This window comes from Pyricularia pennisetigena, chromosome 6 (genome assembly GCF_004337985.1).
Source record: "Pyricularia pennisetigena strain Br36 chromosome 6, whole genome shotgun sequence".
In the NCBI taxonomy this organism is placed as follows: Eukaryota; Fungi; Ascomycota; class Sordariomycetes; order Magnaporthales; family Pyriculariaceae; genus Pyricularia; species Pyricularia pennisetigena.
Genome location: NC_043744.1, coordinates 2,518,279 through 2,536,931, shown reverse-complemented (window position 1 = coordinate 2,536,931; position 18,653 = coordinate 2,518,279). Strand labels below are relative to the sequence as shown.

Here is an 18,653-nt window from a genome sequence, read left to right as displayed (position 1 = left end):
ACCTCTAGAATCCGGTTCATGTACCTGACGCAAAACAAAAGAACCCTGTGCTCTTTGATCACTTGGTCCCCGACCGCGGGGCGTACCTTCCGAGTGCCTGAACCGCCGGCCCAAAAAAGCTCAGCGCTGACGCAAATTAAATTTCTTGTTCCTGTGGATTGACGCTTGGAACATCTCTTTCCCTGGTGGATTAAAACGCCGCGGCCCGCTAAGCAAAGAAGCAAAAAAATATACATTTTCTCCGTGCATCATTGAGTCAAGATCAGACGCAGGGACAACCGCTGCAAAGACACGCACGCGGGCAAAGCTTAGGCCCGCCATCCCCAGCGACTCAAAACACAGAGGCCCGACGTTGGGCATAAAATTTACTGGGGAGGGACAAAAACAACAAAAGAACAAAAAAAAAAAAAAACAATCTGCCGCACAATTAAACAACAGCCCGGCCGGTGCAAAAGAAGCACACATCGGTTCATTTGAGCGAAGAGAAAAGACGTGTCGATTGACGAAAAGACGGCCGATTCGAAACCGACAATAAAAAAAAAACGAATTAAAAAAAAAAAGAGAAGCGATTCGGAGACACACCGCAAACGCGAATCCCGCATGGGCGAACCACGGAAGCCTTTGCAGCGAACTGCATCGCGAACCAGCTTTGTGCCGGGGGGATCGCGCGGCCACCCAACAACTGCTGCTGTCATTCACCGTGGCGCTCCGTTCTAGCCCACCCGCCCTCCGAACTTCTGCACTGATTTTCGAGCCCGCTGTCCCAGACCGGCGGACACATCTCCGTTTCGCTGCCCCCACGATCGACGACACACAGGACTACATCTTTGGGCCGAAAGCCTCCCGTGAGGAGCTGACCCGGTTTTGTCGGGTGCAAGCATGACACCCCCGGGAGGCTTTGCCGAGCGGGCGTACAGCGGCAGCAATGGCAAGGTGGTGGCCAGCAGCAGCGTCAGCAATAGCGGCGGTAGCCGGACGCCGGGAACGCCCCGGAAGAATTCTACGACCAATCTGGCGAGGGAGAAGGCGCTCCAGGACCCGGGACTGAGGGATTACGTGTGTACCCCGGCTGCCGCATAACAACCTGCCCAGGGGCTACAATGCTGACATAGCGTCTGTGTATAGCGTCTCGGAGACTGCATCGGGAAGGGCGCATTCGGTTCCGTCTACAAGGCCTTCAATTGGGGAACTGGGGAGGCAGTTGCTGTCAAGCAGATCAAGCTGGTAGATGTACCGAGGAGTGAACTTCGGATGATCGAGGTACGCATATGGTCAGACATAGGGATGCACCCCCGGCGCTGCGTTGTGCTTTGGGGAGTCTACAGGTGCTACTGGAATATTAGGCGGCCTGCTGCTAACCTGAATCACGACGTAGGCCGAAATCGATCTCCTCAAGAACCTACATGTAAGGCCATCGCATACTTTCAATAGAGGCAGTATGTATGGGGCATTTCAACTGACCTGCGTGCCTTTTTTTTTTTTTTTTTTTTTGTTTAGCACGACAATATTGTCAAGTATATCGGCTTTGTGAAGACCTCGGACTGCTTGAACATCATCCTTGAGTGAGTTGCACGCAACACGGAAGACAAGCGACAATAAACCATTCTATGATCCAGCGCTAAGTATCCGGCCTCCTTTCTAGGTATTGCGAAAATGGATCGTTGCATTCCATCTGCAAAGCGTATGGAAAATTCCCTGAAAATCTTGTGGGGGTATATATGACGCAGGTCCTCCAGGGTTTGCAGTACCTCCATGACCAGGGTGTCATACACCGCGATATCAAGGGGGCCAACATTCTTACTACAAAAGACGGCAAAGTCAAACTGGCCGACTTTGGCGTGTCAACAAGCACCCTCGCAGGGCCTGACAAGGAGGCTCAGGTTGTCGGCACCCCTTACTGGATGGCTCCGGAGATCATTCAACTATCCGGAGCGACTTCGGCCTCTGACATCTGGAGCGTGGGATGTACAGTGATCGAATTGCTACAGGGGAAGCCCCCATACCATAACCTCGCACCCATGCCCGCATTGTTTGCTATTGTCAACGATGATCACCCGCCGCTGCCTGAAGGAGTATCTCCTGTCAGTACCAACCCCCGCGGTCTTTTTGACGGGCTTATATTTGCTGACGCCGAAGCTAGGCTGCGCGTGACTTCCTGATGCAATGCTTCCAAAAGGATCCCAATCTGAGAGTGTCGGCAAAGAAGCTGCAGAGACACCCGTGGATTGTTGGCTCCAGGAGAAGCGATGCGCCTGTGTCAAAAGCTCCGTCCAATTTTAGCGAAGCTGTCGAGGAGGTCAAGCAGTGGAACAAGGCGTTAAAGTCATCAGAACATGGCTTGAGGCTCTCTATCGGCCCCGACGGTTCTCATCACCCGGGAAGCAACGGTATCAAGAGCACAGCCACGGATGGTCACCGGTTGAACGTGATCACGAACATCAAGGGCCCATTGACGCTAGCTAAGCCCAGGCCAATGGCTGATGCCTTCAGGTCTCCTGAGATACCTGGTAAGACCAACACTGCATTCCGATGAGTTGTCCACCATCATTCTGGAGATACATAGCTGACCCGAACGGGCATGATTGTAGACAATGACAACTGGGACAATGATTTCGCAACAGCAATCTCACCAAGCGCACTGCATTTACCACATCTCAAACCCCAGGACAACTTTGGTGGCCTGTTATCATCTGACAGACTCAAGGCTTTTGCCTCTATCGACGACAACAGCAGGAACATTTCGGCCCACTGGGACGATGACTTGGGGGGAGGTGAACAGCTCGTGACCATAAAGGGACCTCGAGCGCAGCTCTCTGATCCTGACATGCAACAAACAATCCGGCCCACGCCACGAAAGAACGATCACTCCGAAAGACGGGAGAAGAAGGCTTCGGTCCCTGACTTCAAATTGCAACAACCAAATAAGACGAGGCAGAGCCGAACCTCAGCCAAGTCCCCAACAAAACCGCATTTCCCAGCGAAATTTACCATACCACCGCGGCCCGAGTCCATGTTTCGAGAGCATTCTGTCGAGGACTACTCGGATATTCTGGAGGATAACGATCATGTATTTGCCGAGAAGATGGGTCTGGTGCCAAAGGATAGCCCGCAGCTCTTCCACCCCTCGGATCTGACCAGTCTGCCTCGGTCCATGCAACCTCCCAATGGAGGCAGCATGCGGCGAGCTGCTCAGCCGCGACCTTCGGTTCTTCCAGACAGGAATATGCGGAGGACGCGCTCCTCAATCGAGATACAACGCTTCGCCGAGAATGAGAGCGACGAGGACTTTTCGGATATTTTTGGTCCAAGCGATACGCTCACGGAGAGGGACGAAAGCGACCGGGGCTCGGAGGACGGCGGGACAGGCGGTGGCAGGATGATCTTGTCCAAGTTGTCCAACAACTCGTGGCTGGGCGATGACGAGGACGAGGATGATCCTTTTGCACTTCTGGATCCTGGATGGGACGAAATGGACCTTGAGGCCAATATTGCCAGAGATCGCCATGCGAGACTATCGCACAAGGTAGAGGAGCTTGTGCGGTCATTGAAGACGACGGAAGGCGAGGACACTCTGCTAGTAGTGTCTGAAGAGCTGGTACGTCATAGTCTTTTCTCCCTTTGTCTGAAGCGCATCCAATGCATGATCTTGTGTTTTTTTTTTTTTTTTTTTTTTTTTGAGCGGCTGCTGACTCTGCCGTTTTGCGGAATAGTTGAGTCTTCTTTGGGAGAATGGGGACGTCAAGGATCTCATCATCAGCGCCCATGGCCTATTACCTATTCTTGAAATCCTCGAACCCTGTACGGTCAAGAGCCGACAGCATATGATCTTGCAACTGCTCAAAATAGTCAACGCGGTATGCCAAGCCCCAGAAATCCGACCACAAGGCGAGCCGACTTTCTGATAACCAACGACTCCTATTTAGATTATCCTTGACGATGTTGAGCTGCAAGAAAATCTTTGCTTCGTAGGAGGCATCCCTATCATCACGAAGTTTGCAGCCAGGCAGTACTCCAACGAGATACGGCTAGAAGCTGCGGCTTTCGTCAGGCAAATGTATCAAACCTCAACCCTGACGCTGCAGATGTTCGTCAGCGCCGGTGGTCTGAACGTCCTTGTTGAGTTCCTCGATGAGGACTACGATGCATCAAGGGACCTGGTTCTGATTGGCGTCAACGGTATCTGGAACGTGTTTGAGCTTCAGGGTCCGACGCCCAAGAACGACTTCTGTAGAATCTTTTCTCGCAGCAAGATCTTGGACCCGCTCGCTCTCGTCCTTCACAAGGTATTGGATGAGGATGACAAAAGCGAGCTGACTGAGCTCGTCGAGGGCCGCATTGTCAACATTTTTTACCTGTTTTCACAGGCAGAAAACTACGTCAAGGAGGTTGTCGCGGAGAGACAGGTCTTAAAGAGTAGGTCTTCATACCATCCGACTACGATGCTGTTCAACCTGGAGGGGACTTTGCTGACTGAAATCGCGCCGCAGCTGTGCTCAGAGACCTCCGTCGCATGTCGCCAATACACCAAATCACCATGCTCAAGTTTATCAAGAACCTTTCCATGCTATCACTAACCCTGGAATCGCTCCATTCAGCAGATGCCATAGATTTTCTGATTGAACTCTTGAGCCATAGCATGAAGAAGGGTCACAAGCACTTCCGGGAGATATCGAACCAAGTGCTCAATACTATGTTCAACCTCTGCAGGCTGAGCAAAGAAAGGCAGGAGTATGCCGCCGTGAATGGCATAATACCTCTCCTGCTGAAAATCATGCAAACAGACAGGCCGCCGAAAGAATTTGCTTTGCCGATCCTTTGCGACATGGCTCACTCTGGCAGCAAAGGGCGGCGCTATCTCTGGCAGAACAAGGGCTTGGACTTTTACGTTTCGTTGATCGCGGATCAGTACTGGCAGGTCAGCGCCCTCGACTCAATATCCGTCTGGCTGCAGGAGGAAACTGCCAAGGTGGAGACTCACCTGTTGGACGGCAAGTTCACGGCGGCAATCACATCCTGTTTCAACACCATTAAAACCAATGCTTTTGACTCGGGCGTCTTGGAGCCACTTATCAAGATACTTCGACTGTCACCCTCACTAGCGGCGTCGCTGGCCAAGTCCGAAATGTATTCTGGCCTTGCCCAGAAGCTTGGCCACAAGAAGGCTCAAGTGAGGCTTAACCTACTTCGTCTGGTGCGTAACATCATGGACGCATGTGTATCTGAAGGCGGAAGTAGCAGCATGTCAACGGCAAGCAGCGGCCGCCAACTCCGCGCCCTCTTCGAGCAAATCAGAGTGCTTGCCGACAAGGACCCGGCGGTCCTGGTGCGCAACCTAGCATCGGAACTTTTGCGCTCCCATCTGGATCCCGATGGCGTCACAAACCCCATCGGGCTGACGACATCAACTTCTGCGGTCGGCAACGGAACGAGTTCCCTTTCGTCTGCCGTACCAGCCTCATCAAGCGGAGCGCCATCTTCACGATCTCGATCAGGACCTAGGCGCACAAGCTCATATACTCCGCCTGGGCTGTCATCTTCGGCATCCGCGCCGCCACAGACGCCGACACATCATCAACGCCCCTCGCAATCAAGTATGTACACTGAGGTAGCCGTGACTGCGACACCGCGCCGCTCGGTAGCCATAGCACAGGAGCGAGACAGCGGCGGCGTCTTTCGTCCGCGTAGCCGTGACGGACCTGGGTCTTCGGGCTCCTCGTCCTCAATCCCGAGGCGCGTCAGTGGCGAGGGGGGTGCCATCCTTCTCGGCGGCAAGAATGGCGTAAGCAGCAGACTGCCGCGCACATCTAGTGCATATGGCAGACAAAGCATATCAATGGCGCAAGGACGTTCGGAGAGCTCGTCTTCAAACAAGGAAAACACAAATATTGTACAAATGAGTGGTGGTGGCGACAGCAGGTATCATGCACCAACTGGGGCCAACTTCGATCAGCATGACTTGGAATGGGAACGGGAGAGAGACAGGCAAAGGGGCGATAGGGTCGAGAGGGTTGCGGCCCAGCAGCACAAACGGAGGAGCCGCATGACGGCCAGTTCCTCGGACATCAGGCATGGGGCACCGTCTCGATGAGCGATCAACAAACGATCAAGACACGATGGATTCGTTGGCATGGTATGAGAACCATAATGTCTTTTTTTTTTTTCTCTCTTTAGTGTGTGTATAAGCAGCGTGACGGGAGGTAAAATACAAAGGGAGCATGACTACTTTATAGGGCAATGGCATAGTTCAGCGAGACTCGAAAACATGTGTTGTCGATAGAGCAGTGGCATGAGAGTGGAGCATTTTGTGCACCGTATGCGCTATGCTGAATTTATGTTGATTTTATTTCTGCTTCTGGAGATGCCCTAGGGGCTGCTTAAGACAAGGAAACCTGTGGTTCCGGGGCAGTGGCTGCTGATATCATGTCTCGGGTCATCTCTAGAGTATTCGGTCATGGAGAAGTCCTCCATCAAGCCAACTAGACACTTTGGTCATTTTGGTCGCTTGTACCAATACAATTGGCTCGGTCATATCACTCTTTTTTTCTTCAGCATTCAATCGCATCGTCACATAAGCCGAGTCGGCAGATAGGGAGTCGTCTGGCTCCACTTCAGCGGGAAATGGCTCCGAACTCTGGGGTAGATGAAGAAGAGGAGGATAGTGACGGTGGGGAATCAAACTCCGATAGTGTTACTTGTAAAACACCGCAATCCCTTGCAGAGGGAGGAGATAGTGAGCTCTGCAGATGCACCAACCCGCCCAAAGACGATATCGGACCATTGCCGAGTCTTGGGCTGTGATAGGGTTCCTTTGCCACCATTTCGCTTCCCATCTCTTCTCTTGCATTCAACATCACAGCCGTACTGTTTTGTCTCTAACAAAAGAAGTTTTTTTTTTTTTTCAGTGTCTATCAGCTTTCTGCACTTGTCAAATAGCAATGAGCACAATCTCGGCGCTCGTCTCCGAACTAAGCGAGGCTTGATAAGATGAATATAATCAGGTCGAGTTTCTGCGGGCACCTACACCAAAAAAAAAGTGAGTCTCCACCAAGTCTCCGTGGTACACCTGCGGATCTGCCCAGACTTAAATGCTGGGTTGTTTACAGAAAGGGCACAGGATAAGACAATCATGCATGGCCTCCCACTCGTCAACTGCGGGGGGCTGCCCATATGCATTCAAAGTAAATACTACTCTGTTGACGCAAAGAGTCACTGCGTTCAGTTGGCTTATCTTTGTGGAATCAAGTCTAGTCCATCTAGACCATAAATAAGCCCACAGAATCCTGTATGCGCTGTATCCGAGAAGTCAGTCTTTCATCCTCACGGCGGCCAGACAAGGATAGCCCGTGTTGTAAAGCAAACATGGCATCCAAAGATGAAAAGGTCGCCATGGACGACACGACCAGGGCGTTAAAGTTCCTGCATGCCGGCGGTGACGAGCCCGTGGACGAGGAAGCCCGGAGGCGCCTGGTCAGGAAGCTGGACCTGCGCCTCATGCCTCTGCTCTGCATCACCTACGCCCTCCAGAGCATCGACAGGACGACGCTCAGCTATGCGGCCGTCTTTGGCGTGCGCGAGGACCTCGGGCTGACGAGCTCCGAGTTCTCGTGGGCAGGTGCCCTGCTCTACGTCGGATACCTGTTCTGGGAGTTTCCGACCAACCTCATGCTCCAGAAGCTGCCCATCAGCCGCGTCATGGCCGCCACGGTCGTCCTGTGGGGCGCCGTGCTCATGTGCCACGGCGCTGCCGTCGACTTCTCGGGCCTGGCCGCTGCACGCACCTTTCTCGGCGCCTTTGAGGCGTCCATCAACCCGGGCACCATGCTGCTCTTCTCCATGTACTACGAGCGGAGGGAGCAGCCGCTGCGCATGGGCCTCTGGGTCGGTTCGGCAGGGATAGGGTACATCGTCGCCGGCATAGTCACCTTTGGGGTGGGCCACATCCAGAGTCCGCTGGAGAGCTGGCGCATCTTGTTCCTGTTCTGGGGCGCCATCACCGTGGCGTGGGGTGCCGTGGTGTTTGTCTTCTTGCCCGGCTCGCCGCTCACGACCAAGTTTTTGACCGAGCAGGAGAGGATCATGGTGGTCAGCCGGGCCAAGACCAACGGGACGGGAATGGACAATAAGCGCTTCAAGTGGAAGCAGTTCTGGGAGGCCATGACGGACTTGAAGACTTGGCTGCTGTTTGTGTTTGCTGTAGCTAGCAACACGCCGAACGGTGGATTGACTGTCGTGAGTTTCTGCACTAGTTGGAGGAGGGGCTGAGTGCTTCTGGTTGGGTTGGTTATTGGCTGACACAGCTTTTCATTTTTCCAGTTCCAAGGTCTCGTCATTCAGGGAATGGGCTTTTCTAGGCTCCAAACCACACTAATTCAGATGCCCTCTGGAGGTGTGCAGTTTGTACTTTGTGTCCTCGCTTGGTAAGTAAAGACAAAAGAAAAAGGAATAAGCCCCCCACCCTGAAACCCTCGAGATCCGAAGGGTGTCCATCAGTGTCAACTAACGAAACTCCAAAAAAAAAAAAAAAAAAAAAAAAAAAAGCTTCTTCGCCTCACACTATCCAAACTGCCGGCTCTTAGTCATGATCGTATGCCTGGTCCCATTCCTGACTGGGGTCCTGGGCCTTTGGCTGATCCAAGAATGGAACCGCTACGGACGCCTCGCTTGCCTCTGGATATCCTTTGCCTACACCGCGACCTGGACGCTCTCCATGTCCGTGGCGACGGCCAACACGGCAGGCCACACGAAAAAGATCACGACCAACGCCATGCTCATCATCGGCTACTGCCTGGGCAACTTTGTGGGGCCCTTCTTCTTCCGCGCCGAGGAGGCGCCGCGCTACACGCTCGGCGTGGCCATGATGCTGGTCTGCGTCGGCCTGCAGATCCTGTGTCTGCTCGGCATACTCGCGCTGCTGTGGTCGCGCAACAGGTCGAGGCGGGAGGAGCACGCGCCGACGCCGGCCAACGAGCAGCAGGGCTACGAGCGTAGCTTGTCGGATGAGACGGACCTGCAGAATAGATACTTCAAGGTTAGTGGAGAGCTCCTTTATGTGTCTGATGGGCATGTGCTTACTCTGTTTACGATAGTATGTCTACTGAGCTCTCGGTCAATCTGGGAAAGCTCGAAAGTTGTAAAAGGGGAGCATGAAGTCTCTTGTCTATATATTCTTCTTCTAGTGGCGCTAGCCGTGGTAGCAATGCAGCATACTTGGAAGCTTTGAGCTGCATTTATTTGATAAATGCAGAGCTCTCGTAGATCTAGATAATTGGGACTTGATGGTCCTTGCCGCAGTTGCTTGCTCTTGAACAATGACTTGGGCTCGTGCATTGAACATCTTTTTGGAATTCACTTGTTCAGACTAGCACTGCTTTTGAAGCTAACTACACTGGAGTTTGTCCATCACCCATTTGGGTACAGTTACTTGGAGATGTCAGAGGACCACGCAAAATTCACTTGTCCAAAGCAATACTCACGTTACACGACTTGGGCACCTCCTGCCAGTGAGTAACCTAATACCTTAGCAGGCATTGAGGGTTACACATGCTAACCGCGTTGTTGACTTGCACAAATTCATCAGTCACAAGGAAGTTTACTCGTGTTGGCCCAGATCTCGCACGCAGATCAGACAGCACACTGCAGCAAGCCAAGTAACAGCGGGCAAGGACTTGATCTGTGTCACTCAGAAACCAGAGACTGGGGAAAGTTGCAGACCAAAAAGAAGGCAATGATTGAATTATATGGCTTTGGGGAAAAGCATACTGACCAGCTATCGACATATTGTTGGTCCTACTTACCTCAAGCATCAAGCACGCCACATCTGGAGAGGTTCAAGTCCACTACATCCAAGAAAGCTGTACCTGAAGACTGCGTGAGTACAACTCGCCGTTGTTCAGCGACGGTACGACACTGATTCTAGAGTGAGAGGAATCAGCGCAGAAGCCCATCTGTCCCAACAAGCCATAATGAATGGACGAGCGATGGTTGATCACACTCTGTCACACCCATGCTATCATCCTGTATAAATAGGATCGAGTCTCCTGAGAAAATATCCCTGGACTGAAGCCTCCATCGCACCTTAAATCCAGAATCTCTTGAAGCAGAAACACCAATAAATAATCATAGGTGCTAGCAATCTGTTCTGCTTAGCTCGGACAAACAAAAAAGACAAAGAAAGAAACACAACACAAGCCATGACGATGGAAACCAGAAGTGGACAGATACAAGATCGAAAGCGAGCACATTTGAGCCAAAATGCGCCCACCGATGTTGCTGCCACAGTTCCTAAACGCCAACGCATTATCGAAACAGACCCAGCCGTAATCTCACACATGCTGGCCGAAAATCAGCCAACGGGGCTCAACCAACACGGAATCATGGTCCACCTACGGCCAAGCACCGCAGACCATGCACAGGTGTTTGAGCAGATTTCTTCTCTTGTGGACGGACCCCTGAAACAAGCTCTGCTGGGAGCCCTCCAGCCTCAGGCTCTCCTGAGCATCTCAGAACAGCTTGTTTTGGCCAACCACACCGCCGGCAATCTTGTATCTGCAGTGCTAGACCACCAGCTGCGGATCCAGCCACCCAGAGCTGCCAAGGGGGGTGACAATAGCGGTAACGATACGGTGCTGAGGCGCCTCCAAATCATGCTGCGCAGCGACTATCTCGAACGTATCGACGGCGTGGACTCAGACTTCCTCAAGGACATGTTCGCCGAGATGATCCTGCAGTGGATGGACGTGCGGTGGCGGACCATGGACGACCACGGCATCAAGACACAGGCGCAGAGGCCACGGGAGGAGCAACAAGGCACAGAGCCGGCTCGGACGCCATGGCACACCCGGCAGTTTGTCAACGCGCTGATCCATGGGGGAAACCTCGGCCACGACGCCGCCTTTCTCGCGCTGGATGTGACCAGCACCAGGTACGGTCATGGCCGTCATGGCGACGGAAGCAGCAGCAGCAGCAGCAGAGCTGCGTTGGAAAGAAAATGGCTTCTCGACAGCTTCAAGCTCATGTACGGCCTCGACGCGGATCAGGGGCTCTGGCTGGCTCAAAAGGCGTGGCTGCAGAAGAAGACGGAGAACGAGGAAGGCGTCGGCGGCGGCGAGTTCGTCAAGACGGTCAGGCTGATCAATCGCTATGTGGCATGGCACGGCAACCCTCTCTACATGGGCACTAGGGGAAGGAAGCGACGGAATGCAGTCAGCAGCGTGGCTGCGGAGAGGGCGTGGGCCGAGTTCATCGAGGTGGTCAACCCAATTTGCCTGGCAAGACAGGCGAGGCCGAGCGGGAATATGGCGAGAGACTTACGTGCAAAGTCGAGGGCCTTAGTGTCGGAGTGTCAGCAGCTGGAAGGGTGGACAAGGGGGGAGGAGCTGCCGAGGTGGGAGGTCGCTCAGGTGGAACACCTTCGGGAGATTATGGATGTTGGAGACTTTGAGTAAGCATTTGTAAGGTTATAGTGTAGGCCTGACGTGTGGACTGATAACTAGTTTTGATTTCATTGTAGTTTTCCCAACATGTTGCTGGTTTAAGTGAGAATAAACAGCTATCTGAGGCGGGACTGACACGAACAAAACCGACCTGATTTAAGGAAGGTACGCTACAGGCACAATAGGCTGGCCATAGTCTCCATGGGAAACCAAGTGCCTGCTTGCTTTATTCTTCCAGCCTTCAAAATCTCAACCTTCTGAACAAACCTGAATCAAGCCTTGACCACAGTCGAGTGGAACTGACCTCCACTGCTATTGTGCAAGCAAGAGTGCAAACTAGCAGTGCCTTCGATTTGCATATTTTTCAGGGCCGGCTACAAATCTTAAGTTTTGGAGCAAGCTGCCACCCGCTTATCCATCCTCCAGCCTTCGGTCCTCTGAACCCACAAACTCATCACCGCACATATCAAAAGAGCATCTTGCTCGATGTCGCTCGCTTCCTTTAGTTTTTGATTCACCAAACCCAGAACTTCCTCCTTTGAGCTTCGATAATTCCCACCTGTCGCTTTGTGACCTTCCCCTCCACCAATATCGAAATCCAACCATGGTCAAGAGCAGTGAGATCGTGGTCAGCACGCCGGCCCCAAAGAGTCGTGCAGCCCAAGAAGAAGCGGGAGAAAGGACCCCAGATCTCATCCGTACACATTTTCAAGGGTTCGCGAGCACCGCACCATTCTTTCGAGCGGGTCCTCGTATTATCCAAGGATGGCATGGCAGTAACACGTTCGGAGCTGATACATCAACAAGTGAGCATGATTTGAAGGCGAACTGAGAAACAGATCAAAACTAACCACGGGCAGATTCCGGCCTCGAGGATCCTTTCGGACCAGTGGCGACCGGCAGCGAACATGCTCAGGCTGCCCACGATGTCGAGGCTGGGATTGTGCGGCTACCTGCCAAGAGGCCCAGAAAAGCTACCGTCCAGCCCTTGATGCAGCTGAGGCGCTACTCTGCACGAACGCAGTCCAAGCCGGCAACGTCGATGAACAGAGTCTGGCACTTGCTGCCAGCCGAAATTCGAGAACGCATTTGGGAGATGGCTCTCGAGGACCCGATGGACATGCGACGGATCGTTTATATCCGGAACCGCAACACGCCTGGTTTCCCCAACTATCGGCAGTCTATCTCCGTTAATTTTACGGTACCCGCTGGTTCGAGCATTTCGTGGGTATGCTTGGAATCTCGCGCAGTGTTCAAGCGCAAGTTCTTTGAAGTCTACCAAGTAGACTACCGGATGATGTTTGCCCGGTTCAATCCATCTATGGGAAGCCTTCAGAGGACCAGCATAGACAACGCCCTATCACAAGAGTCTGACACAGCTGCTCCCAAGGAAGTAGCCTCGGTATCTCTGACTGACGCTCAATTCTGGGCCCATCGCTACACGTCTTCAGTGACGGCCGTTCCGCTTGCTCCGAGAGTCGATCCCATGCCCAAAATCAAGGCTAAAATCAAGCACCCTCTCGATTCTGTCATAAGCCACCTTGTACGTTGAACAACCCCCACCCCACCATCTTAGGGGTACCCATAGCCTGAAAGGGTTGGAAACTTTGATCTGACCGACATCGGCATCCAGGACATTAGCGAGCAGCAAGCTGTGAATCCCGAAATCGATATCATCTATATCGAGCCTTGTTGCGATGGATGCCGTGGCCAGCACTGTATTAGTCGACAGTTCTTGTCCGTGGACCGCAACGCCGTGCGCTTTCTGATTGTCAAAGACGAACCGCTTTGGCCTCCCACTCGCGGCGGGATTCCTCCCTGCTGGCAGACACTCACCAGCGTCTTTCCCAATGTCGAGATCATGTACATCGACATCAACAATCAGGGACCGCCCAAATCCACCATTGGCAAGACGAAGCAGCGAAGGGTCATGGTTCGTGTGAAGGAAACTGCATTGCCAAGAATCATGATCCATCTAAGCCGGTTCGCCGCTTGGAAGAAAGATGCCGGCCAGAATATCAAGCTGGCCAAGGTTGAATTTGTTGCCGTCTACGAGCACAAGGAACCCGGCACTAATAGACTTGATGGGGACCAATACCCGTTGGCCAAGAGGGAGGGACGCCGACACAAGCTCGCGGACGATGTCTTCATTGTTCGTTAGGTTGAAGGATGTCCTTGCGAGTGGCCGAGCTGTTTAGCAGGCAACATAGCTCTATGGCATAACACCAGAGGGTTTTTGGTCGCTCTTCTTTTTCCTTCGCTCTGTCTCTTCATCTCTCTTTTTCGATCTCAGATTCTTGTGTTGCTTTTGTTCTCACTCACCATAATCTCTGTTGTCTTGCACGACCACACTGAGTAACAAGCTGTGACAAGATTGCTCCGTCATTGACTGCTCAGTCATCTGAAGCTTACACAATTACGTCGCTGCGTTGAACTTGCGTTCTCGGATTTGCCATATTTCTCTCTCAAATTCAATATCTTCTCGTCGGGGGTTACGAGCAGACAAGTCAAAAGGATCTTATGAAATATGAATATATGAGGTTAATCTTTCTCATGTACTTGGATTCAGCCGGCCAAATCATGGCAGCTGAAGGGGAGGATGGATACTGCTATGTCATTTCGGATGGTCTCTCAACAGAGGTGAAGTAGCGGATGCTACATCCAAATGGTAGAAAGGAAACACAATAGGACATTCACCAACTACTTGTTGTTTGACACAAGGATAATTCATGTCATATCGAGTCAATCAATTATTGGTACCGATATCCTACCTATGCCCGTCACGGTCCGCATCGCGGCACTGGGGTGTAACGAACTATAAAGTAACCGGCGAATACGGGTCTCTGCTGAAGTTGAGAGTTCCATCTTTCAAGGAATTTTGCGTGGGCGTCCAGGATGGAGTGCACCTAAAGAGAGTTGTAATGAATGGGGAAATCAGCCACTAGCATCACAAAAGACGTGGTTGAATGTATGAAAACGAACAAACTTTCCGTTGTCAGCACCAACCATCCATTTGGGGGGCACAGAGCGAGACGAACCAACACAATAACGCGTGCATGCATCCATCCTTATTTAGTCTCGCGTCCTCTAGGGGCCGCGCCGTCCAGGGCCCGGCGGCAAAGGTTTCCATATGTCGTGTGCTCCGTATCTGTGGACGTGGGAAGAAAGATGAACGATTGGCTCTCTTGTTTTGTTTTCTTCCGTTGGTGTCTTGTTCTTTACTCTAAAATGACGATGGTCTTTCCTACATTTGCAGGGGTCCGGCTTCCAAACCTGAACAGGTACGTTAGGTCATGGTGCCTGCGTTCGACAAGCGTGGAGCACGCGACAAGGTTACAGGCGGCCCGACATTGTCATTTTAAATTGTCCTCATTAACGCGCCTTTTTTTTTTTTTTTTTTTTTTTTTTTTTTTTTGTTAGAAGGTGCTCTTTTTCTGTGTTACTCCAAAAAGAAAAAAAAAAAAAAAAAAGACGAAAAAAATTGGACGGTCGTAAAAATATACACGTAGGCCCCAAACCATGACTGTAAACTCTGACGGAACGCCTCAAGTTCATCTCCAACCATCCGACCATCAGTCATTACATAGTACTTGGTTGTGCAATATTTCACGTCATATCTCAACAGTTCGGCCACACATCTATTAGTCGAATTACTACTTCGTACGTTATGTATTTGTGCATCAGGTATACTTGCTTACCGACCAAACCCAAATTGGTCACTTTGTGCTGTTGCATTTATGCACATCAAAAAAACCCGAATCCACCCGCATTGCGTACCTAGATGGGGGTTTTGACACATGAAGATTTTACAAGCCAAGACTGCAAGATACCACCCTTTTAGCCAACACCTACAAGCAAGCACGTGCTCGGCACAGGCCACATTAACCACAAATCCACTGCAGCTCTGGTGCAGCTTGAACCACACCATAACACACACCCTTGATCCCCACCGCATGCGCCAGACCAGGTAGGCACGCACACGCATACTGTATGTACAACGGCACCTACCTACCTACCTACCTTAGCTGGTCCAGCTGTAATCTGCCAGCTTGCAGTTGTGCATTTGCTAAGTACATCCCAGACAACTCGTCCAGGGCATTCAACGAGCCTTACGGTGAAGATCAGAAGAGCGGTCCGATGGAGCTTTTTCGGGACGCCACTAACTAGCTCTATCTCCAACAACGTTGTCGCTCATTACTTATTCGCACGCCCACCCAACGATCAACTCCATCGGCGCCCGGGCCTTGACCGCCTCGATAGCGGTCCCACGGTCCACATCTACAACCCACCCACCACCCACGCTCGCCCGAACTAGATCTTAAAGACAAATTATCAAACCGGCGGTCACCCAAGACAGTCTTGCCTGCTCGCTTACCAACGACCCGAGCTTGCATAGTAGCTCCGGACTGTTTGGACGCCTTGTCACTTGTCACTCACCACCGCTAGGACAAACGATCCTTCGTCCGCCCACTAACTACACCGAGCAAAGCTTCCGTCCAGCTCGACGACACTCGTGACTCGGCGACGAACTCCCATCCCCGGCGGGACCCTCTAAAGCCCCAGAGGAGCTATATCCACCACAAAAAGCTGTCGCTTTGCTGCTGCTGCGCGCGCGGTCAGCTCTGCCCTCAACGGCGCGCGGCCCAGCGTACGGTAGCTACGCACTCAGCAAAGAAAAAAAGCATTCGCCCGCCATGTTGTGGCTATTCCAAGCGCTGTTTAGCATCATCTTTCTCCTGAGCATCGTGCTCTCGATACCCATCTGCTTCGACGTCGGCGGTCGCGATGCCGGCTTGGCATACAGCTTATCCCTGTTTATTTTCTACCTCTTCTTTTCGGCAGCCAAGCTCGCGACGCCAGACAAGTCGCGATTCCGACGCGCCCTCACCGAGTTAATACGGCTGTCGCAATGGGTCGTCATCCCCGCACTGCTCATCTGGTCCTTGAACCGCTTCTCAGTTGACGAGGCCCTGCTAGACGCGGCGCAAAGCCACGGCCACGGATCTGGAGATTGGGTCAGACGCGCATGGTTCGGCCACGAGACTGTGGCCCAACCTGCCGCGCCCGCCGCGACGAACTGGCACGACTGGTTTTTTGGATCCAAGGGGGTTTTGGAGTCGATGTGGCTGGGCAGTTGGGACAGGGGCCTGAGCTACTCGAGCCCTCTTTTCCAGCTATGTGAAGGCTTTTGCACCGTCCTGGTCATCCAGGCCGCCGGCCAGATGACGAGGTGGCTGGTGAACCGTGGCCGCAGTGACACTTGGGTGGTATGTATCGGACCTCGTAGCCTGGGATATCGTCTTTAGCAAGCCCTCACAAGATACTAATTAATATATGTCCTCTCCAGATCGTCCTCTTGGTTATATCGAGCTCTATCCTGACGAGTGCCGCCTATTTCTTGTGGAGGATTATGAAGTTTCCACAAATCAACAACATTGACGCCACTCTGATTGGTGTTACCATCACCTCGGTCGTGTTTTTGGGCGCATACGGCATTGGTAGTGGGCGGGGCAATCCGATCGAGTCCGCACTTCTGTTTGCATATGTTGTTCTCTGTGTCTACCAGATTTTCACCGACTATATGCCCTCGGACCCTGCGGCCGCAGAGGCTTTGGCGGCTGCCCAGGCTGCTCAACAACCCGAATTCCCACCATTACCGCCCTTTATCATGGCATCTTGGTCGACCCTGCGGCAGATGTTGGCCAGCCTGCCAGAGGCCTTCAACGTCTCGTTTACCTTCCTCTACGCGGCGTTCCAGACCGTCACGCCCTCGGTCATCATCTCGCTGACGTACCGCACCACCGTCTTCTACTGCGCCACGCGTATAATACCCGCAATTCGCGACTCTGGAGCCCACGCGCTGATGACGGACCCGGAACTCTACGGGGATTCGTCAGATGGGGCGACCAAGCTTCTGAGCGTGCTGTCCTGGTTCTCACCCTCAATACTGATCGCCGTCTACACAAGTTTGCTGTTACAACACTTCACGGTAGCTGCGGACAGCGATATTGGTTGGACTCTCACAGCCGGCGACATCGGCGGAAATCCCTGGCGCTGGGTCAACGTCGGTGCCACGATGCTCATGTACTCTCTCGAACTGTACCTGGGCGAAGATGAGCCGGCGGCACATTGGAAGAGCGACTAGGTGGACAGATTGGATTCACCCATTGCTCTATTCTATAGGTCCATGTACCACACCGAGGCAGCCCTAGTTACTGCAAATGCTGGCCACTACCACTATTTGCTCCCTCTACCTATAACCACGAGGTCGAGCCCCCCAAATGCCTTCCACCTCATATCCAGGTTGGCGACTACTATCCGGCAGATTCATTTCCTTTGTCACAACATACACTGCACGGGCAGAGTTCTAGCACATAATCGCTAAGAGCTCCAACTCACAAATACCTCAGCTCACCCACTCCCAGAACCCATACGTTTTCTCTTTACGGCCCCAAATGACGACTTGGTGGGGCCGAATATACCCTTACTGGTGGATCTCTGCTCCTTCATTATTTGACTGTGGTTCATCTGGGATTCTCTCTCTCTCTCTCTCTATCTCTTTTTTTTCTCTAACGGCAAGGCAAAAACGGAATAAATGCTATTGTGAATAGGCACACAGCAAGGCGTTAATCTTTCATGTTTGTTGGGCTTGGTGGACTTGTCCTTCATTTCTTTTTCTTTTACTGGATGTACCGGGATGGTACGATCTTGTGTTTTTTTCGGAGGCATGCTCTGCCAGTGTTTCTTTTTTCTTCTTCTCCCCCATTGGCGTGGCATTAGTCTAGTGGCCTGGCGGAGGAATCGCAAGGCCCAGGGGTGGGTTTTTACGGAACGAACTCGAGAAACGCAGTTTATCTAAAACATGAACTCCCACCTAATCGTGAACCCCCTACGTCGATGTCCTTTTTCGTCATTGTAATGCTGAAGGCGTGAGAGAGCGGGGGATAGGCAGCAATGCTTGACCATCTTGCATAACGGAGTATGCATGTTCCCATTTTCGTTTTATTGAGCATGTTGTTGGCGGTAATATTTTTATTGTTTCTTTCTGCACAATCCGGATTTCGGCACGACTAACCCGCATCTCTTTCACGACTGCATGCAGACACGGAGTTGGGCCTCCCAACCTCTTAACGAGTATAACATCTACAAGCCACCAAGCTGCAAATCAAACTGCCCTTTGTCTAGGGAAGGGTAGTGGAAACTGAGTTGAGAGGGGGGGGG

The 18,653-nt window shown here is 52.3% G+C and overlaps 5 protein-coding genes across 5 annotated transcripts; all 5 read left to right on the top strand.

Annotated features, from left to right (window-relative positions):
* Positions 1-879: 879 nt before the first annotated feature.
* On the top strand, positions 880-6,088 carry PpBr36_04581 (uncharacterized protein; the record flags this gene model as incomplete). Its single annotated transcript, XM_029891740.1, has 10 exons — positions 880-1,056; positions 1,126-1,260; positions 1,376-1,405; positions 1,498-1,562; positions 1,643-2,081; positions 2,141-2,507; positions 2,589-3,595; positions 3,711-3,854; positions 3,924-4,413; positions 4,488-6,088. 10 exons carry the CDS (start codon positions 880-882, stop codon positions 6,086-6,088), a joined length of 4,455 nt encoding a protein of 1,484 aa, XP_029749251.1.
* Positions 6,089-7,284: 1,196 nt separating this feature from the next.
* On the top strand, positions 7,285-9,028 carry PpBr36_04580 (uncharacterized protein; the record flags this gene model as incomplete). The annotated part of the gene is made up of 3 exons (XM_029891739.1): positions 7,285-8,229; positions 8,314-8,417; positions 8,539-9,028. Coding segments are annotated over 3 exons (1,539 nt in total), but the record flags the coding sequence as incomplete, so codon positions are not given.
* Positions 9,029-10,190: 1,162 nt separating this feature from the next.
* Positions 10,191-11,444, top strand: PpBr36_04579 (uncharacterized protein; the record flags this gene model as incomplete). Its single annotated transcript, XM_029891738.1, has 1 exon — positions 10,191-11,444. The coding sequence occupies one exon, from the start codon at positions 10,191-10,193 to the stop codon at positions 11,442-11,444; it is 1,254 nt and encodes a 417-aa protein (XP_029749931.1).
* A 592-nt stretch (positions 11,445-12,036) lies between these two features.
* On the top strand, positions 12,037-13,593 carry PpBr36_04578 (uncharacterized protein; the record flags this gene model as incomplete). The annotated part of the gene is made up of 3 exons (XM_029891737.1): positions 12,037-12,238; positions 12,293-12,975; positions 13,021-13,593. The coding sequence occupies 3 exons, from the start codon at positions 12,037-12,039 to the stop codon at positions 13,591-13,593; spliced, it is 1,458 nt and encodes a 485-aa protein (XP_029749930.1).
* Positions 13,594-16,126: 2,533 nt separating this feature from the next.
* Positions 16,127-17,577, top strand: PpBr36_04577 (uncharacterized protein; the record flags this gene model as incomplete). Its single annotated transcript, XM_029891736.1, has 2 exons — positions 16,127-16,699; positions 16,780-17,577. 2 exons carry the CDS (start codon positions 16,127-16,129, stop codon positions 17,575-17,577), a joined length of 1,371 nt encoding a protein of 456 aa, XP_029749933.1.
* Between the last annotated feature and the right edge of the window lie 1,076 nt (positions 17,578-18,653).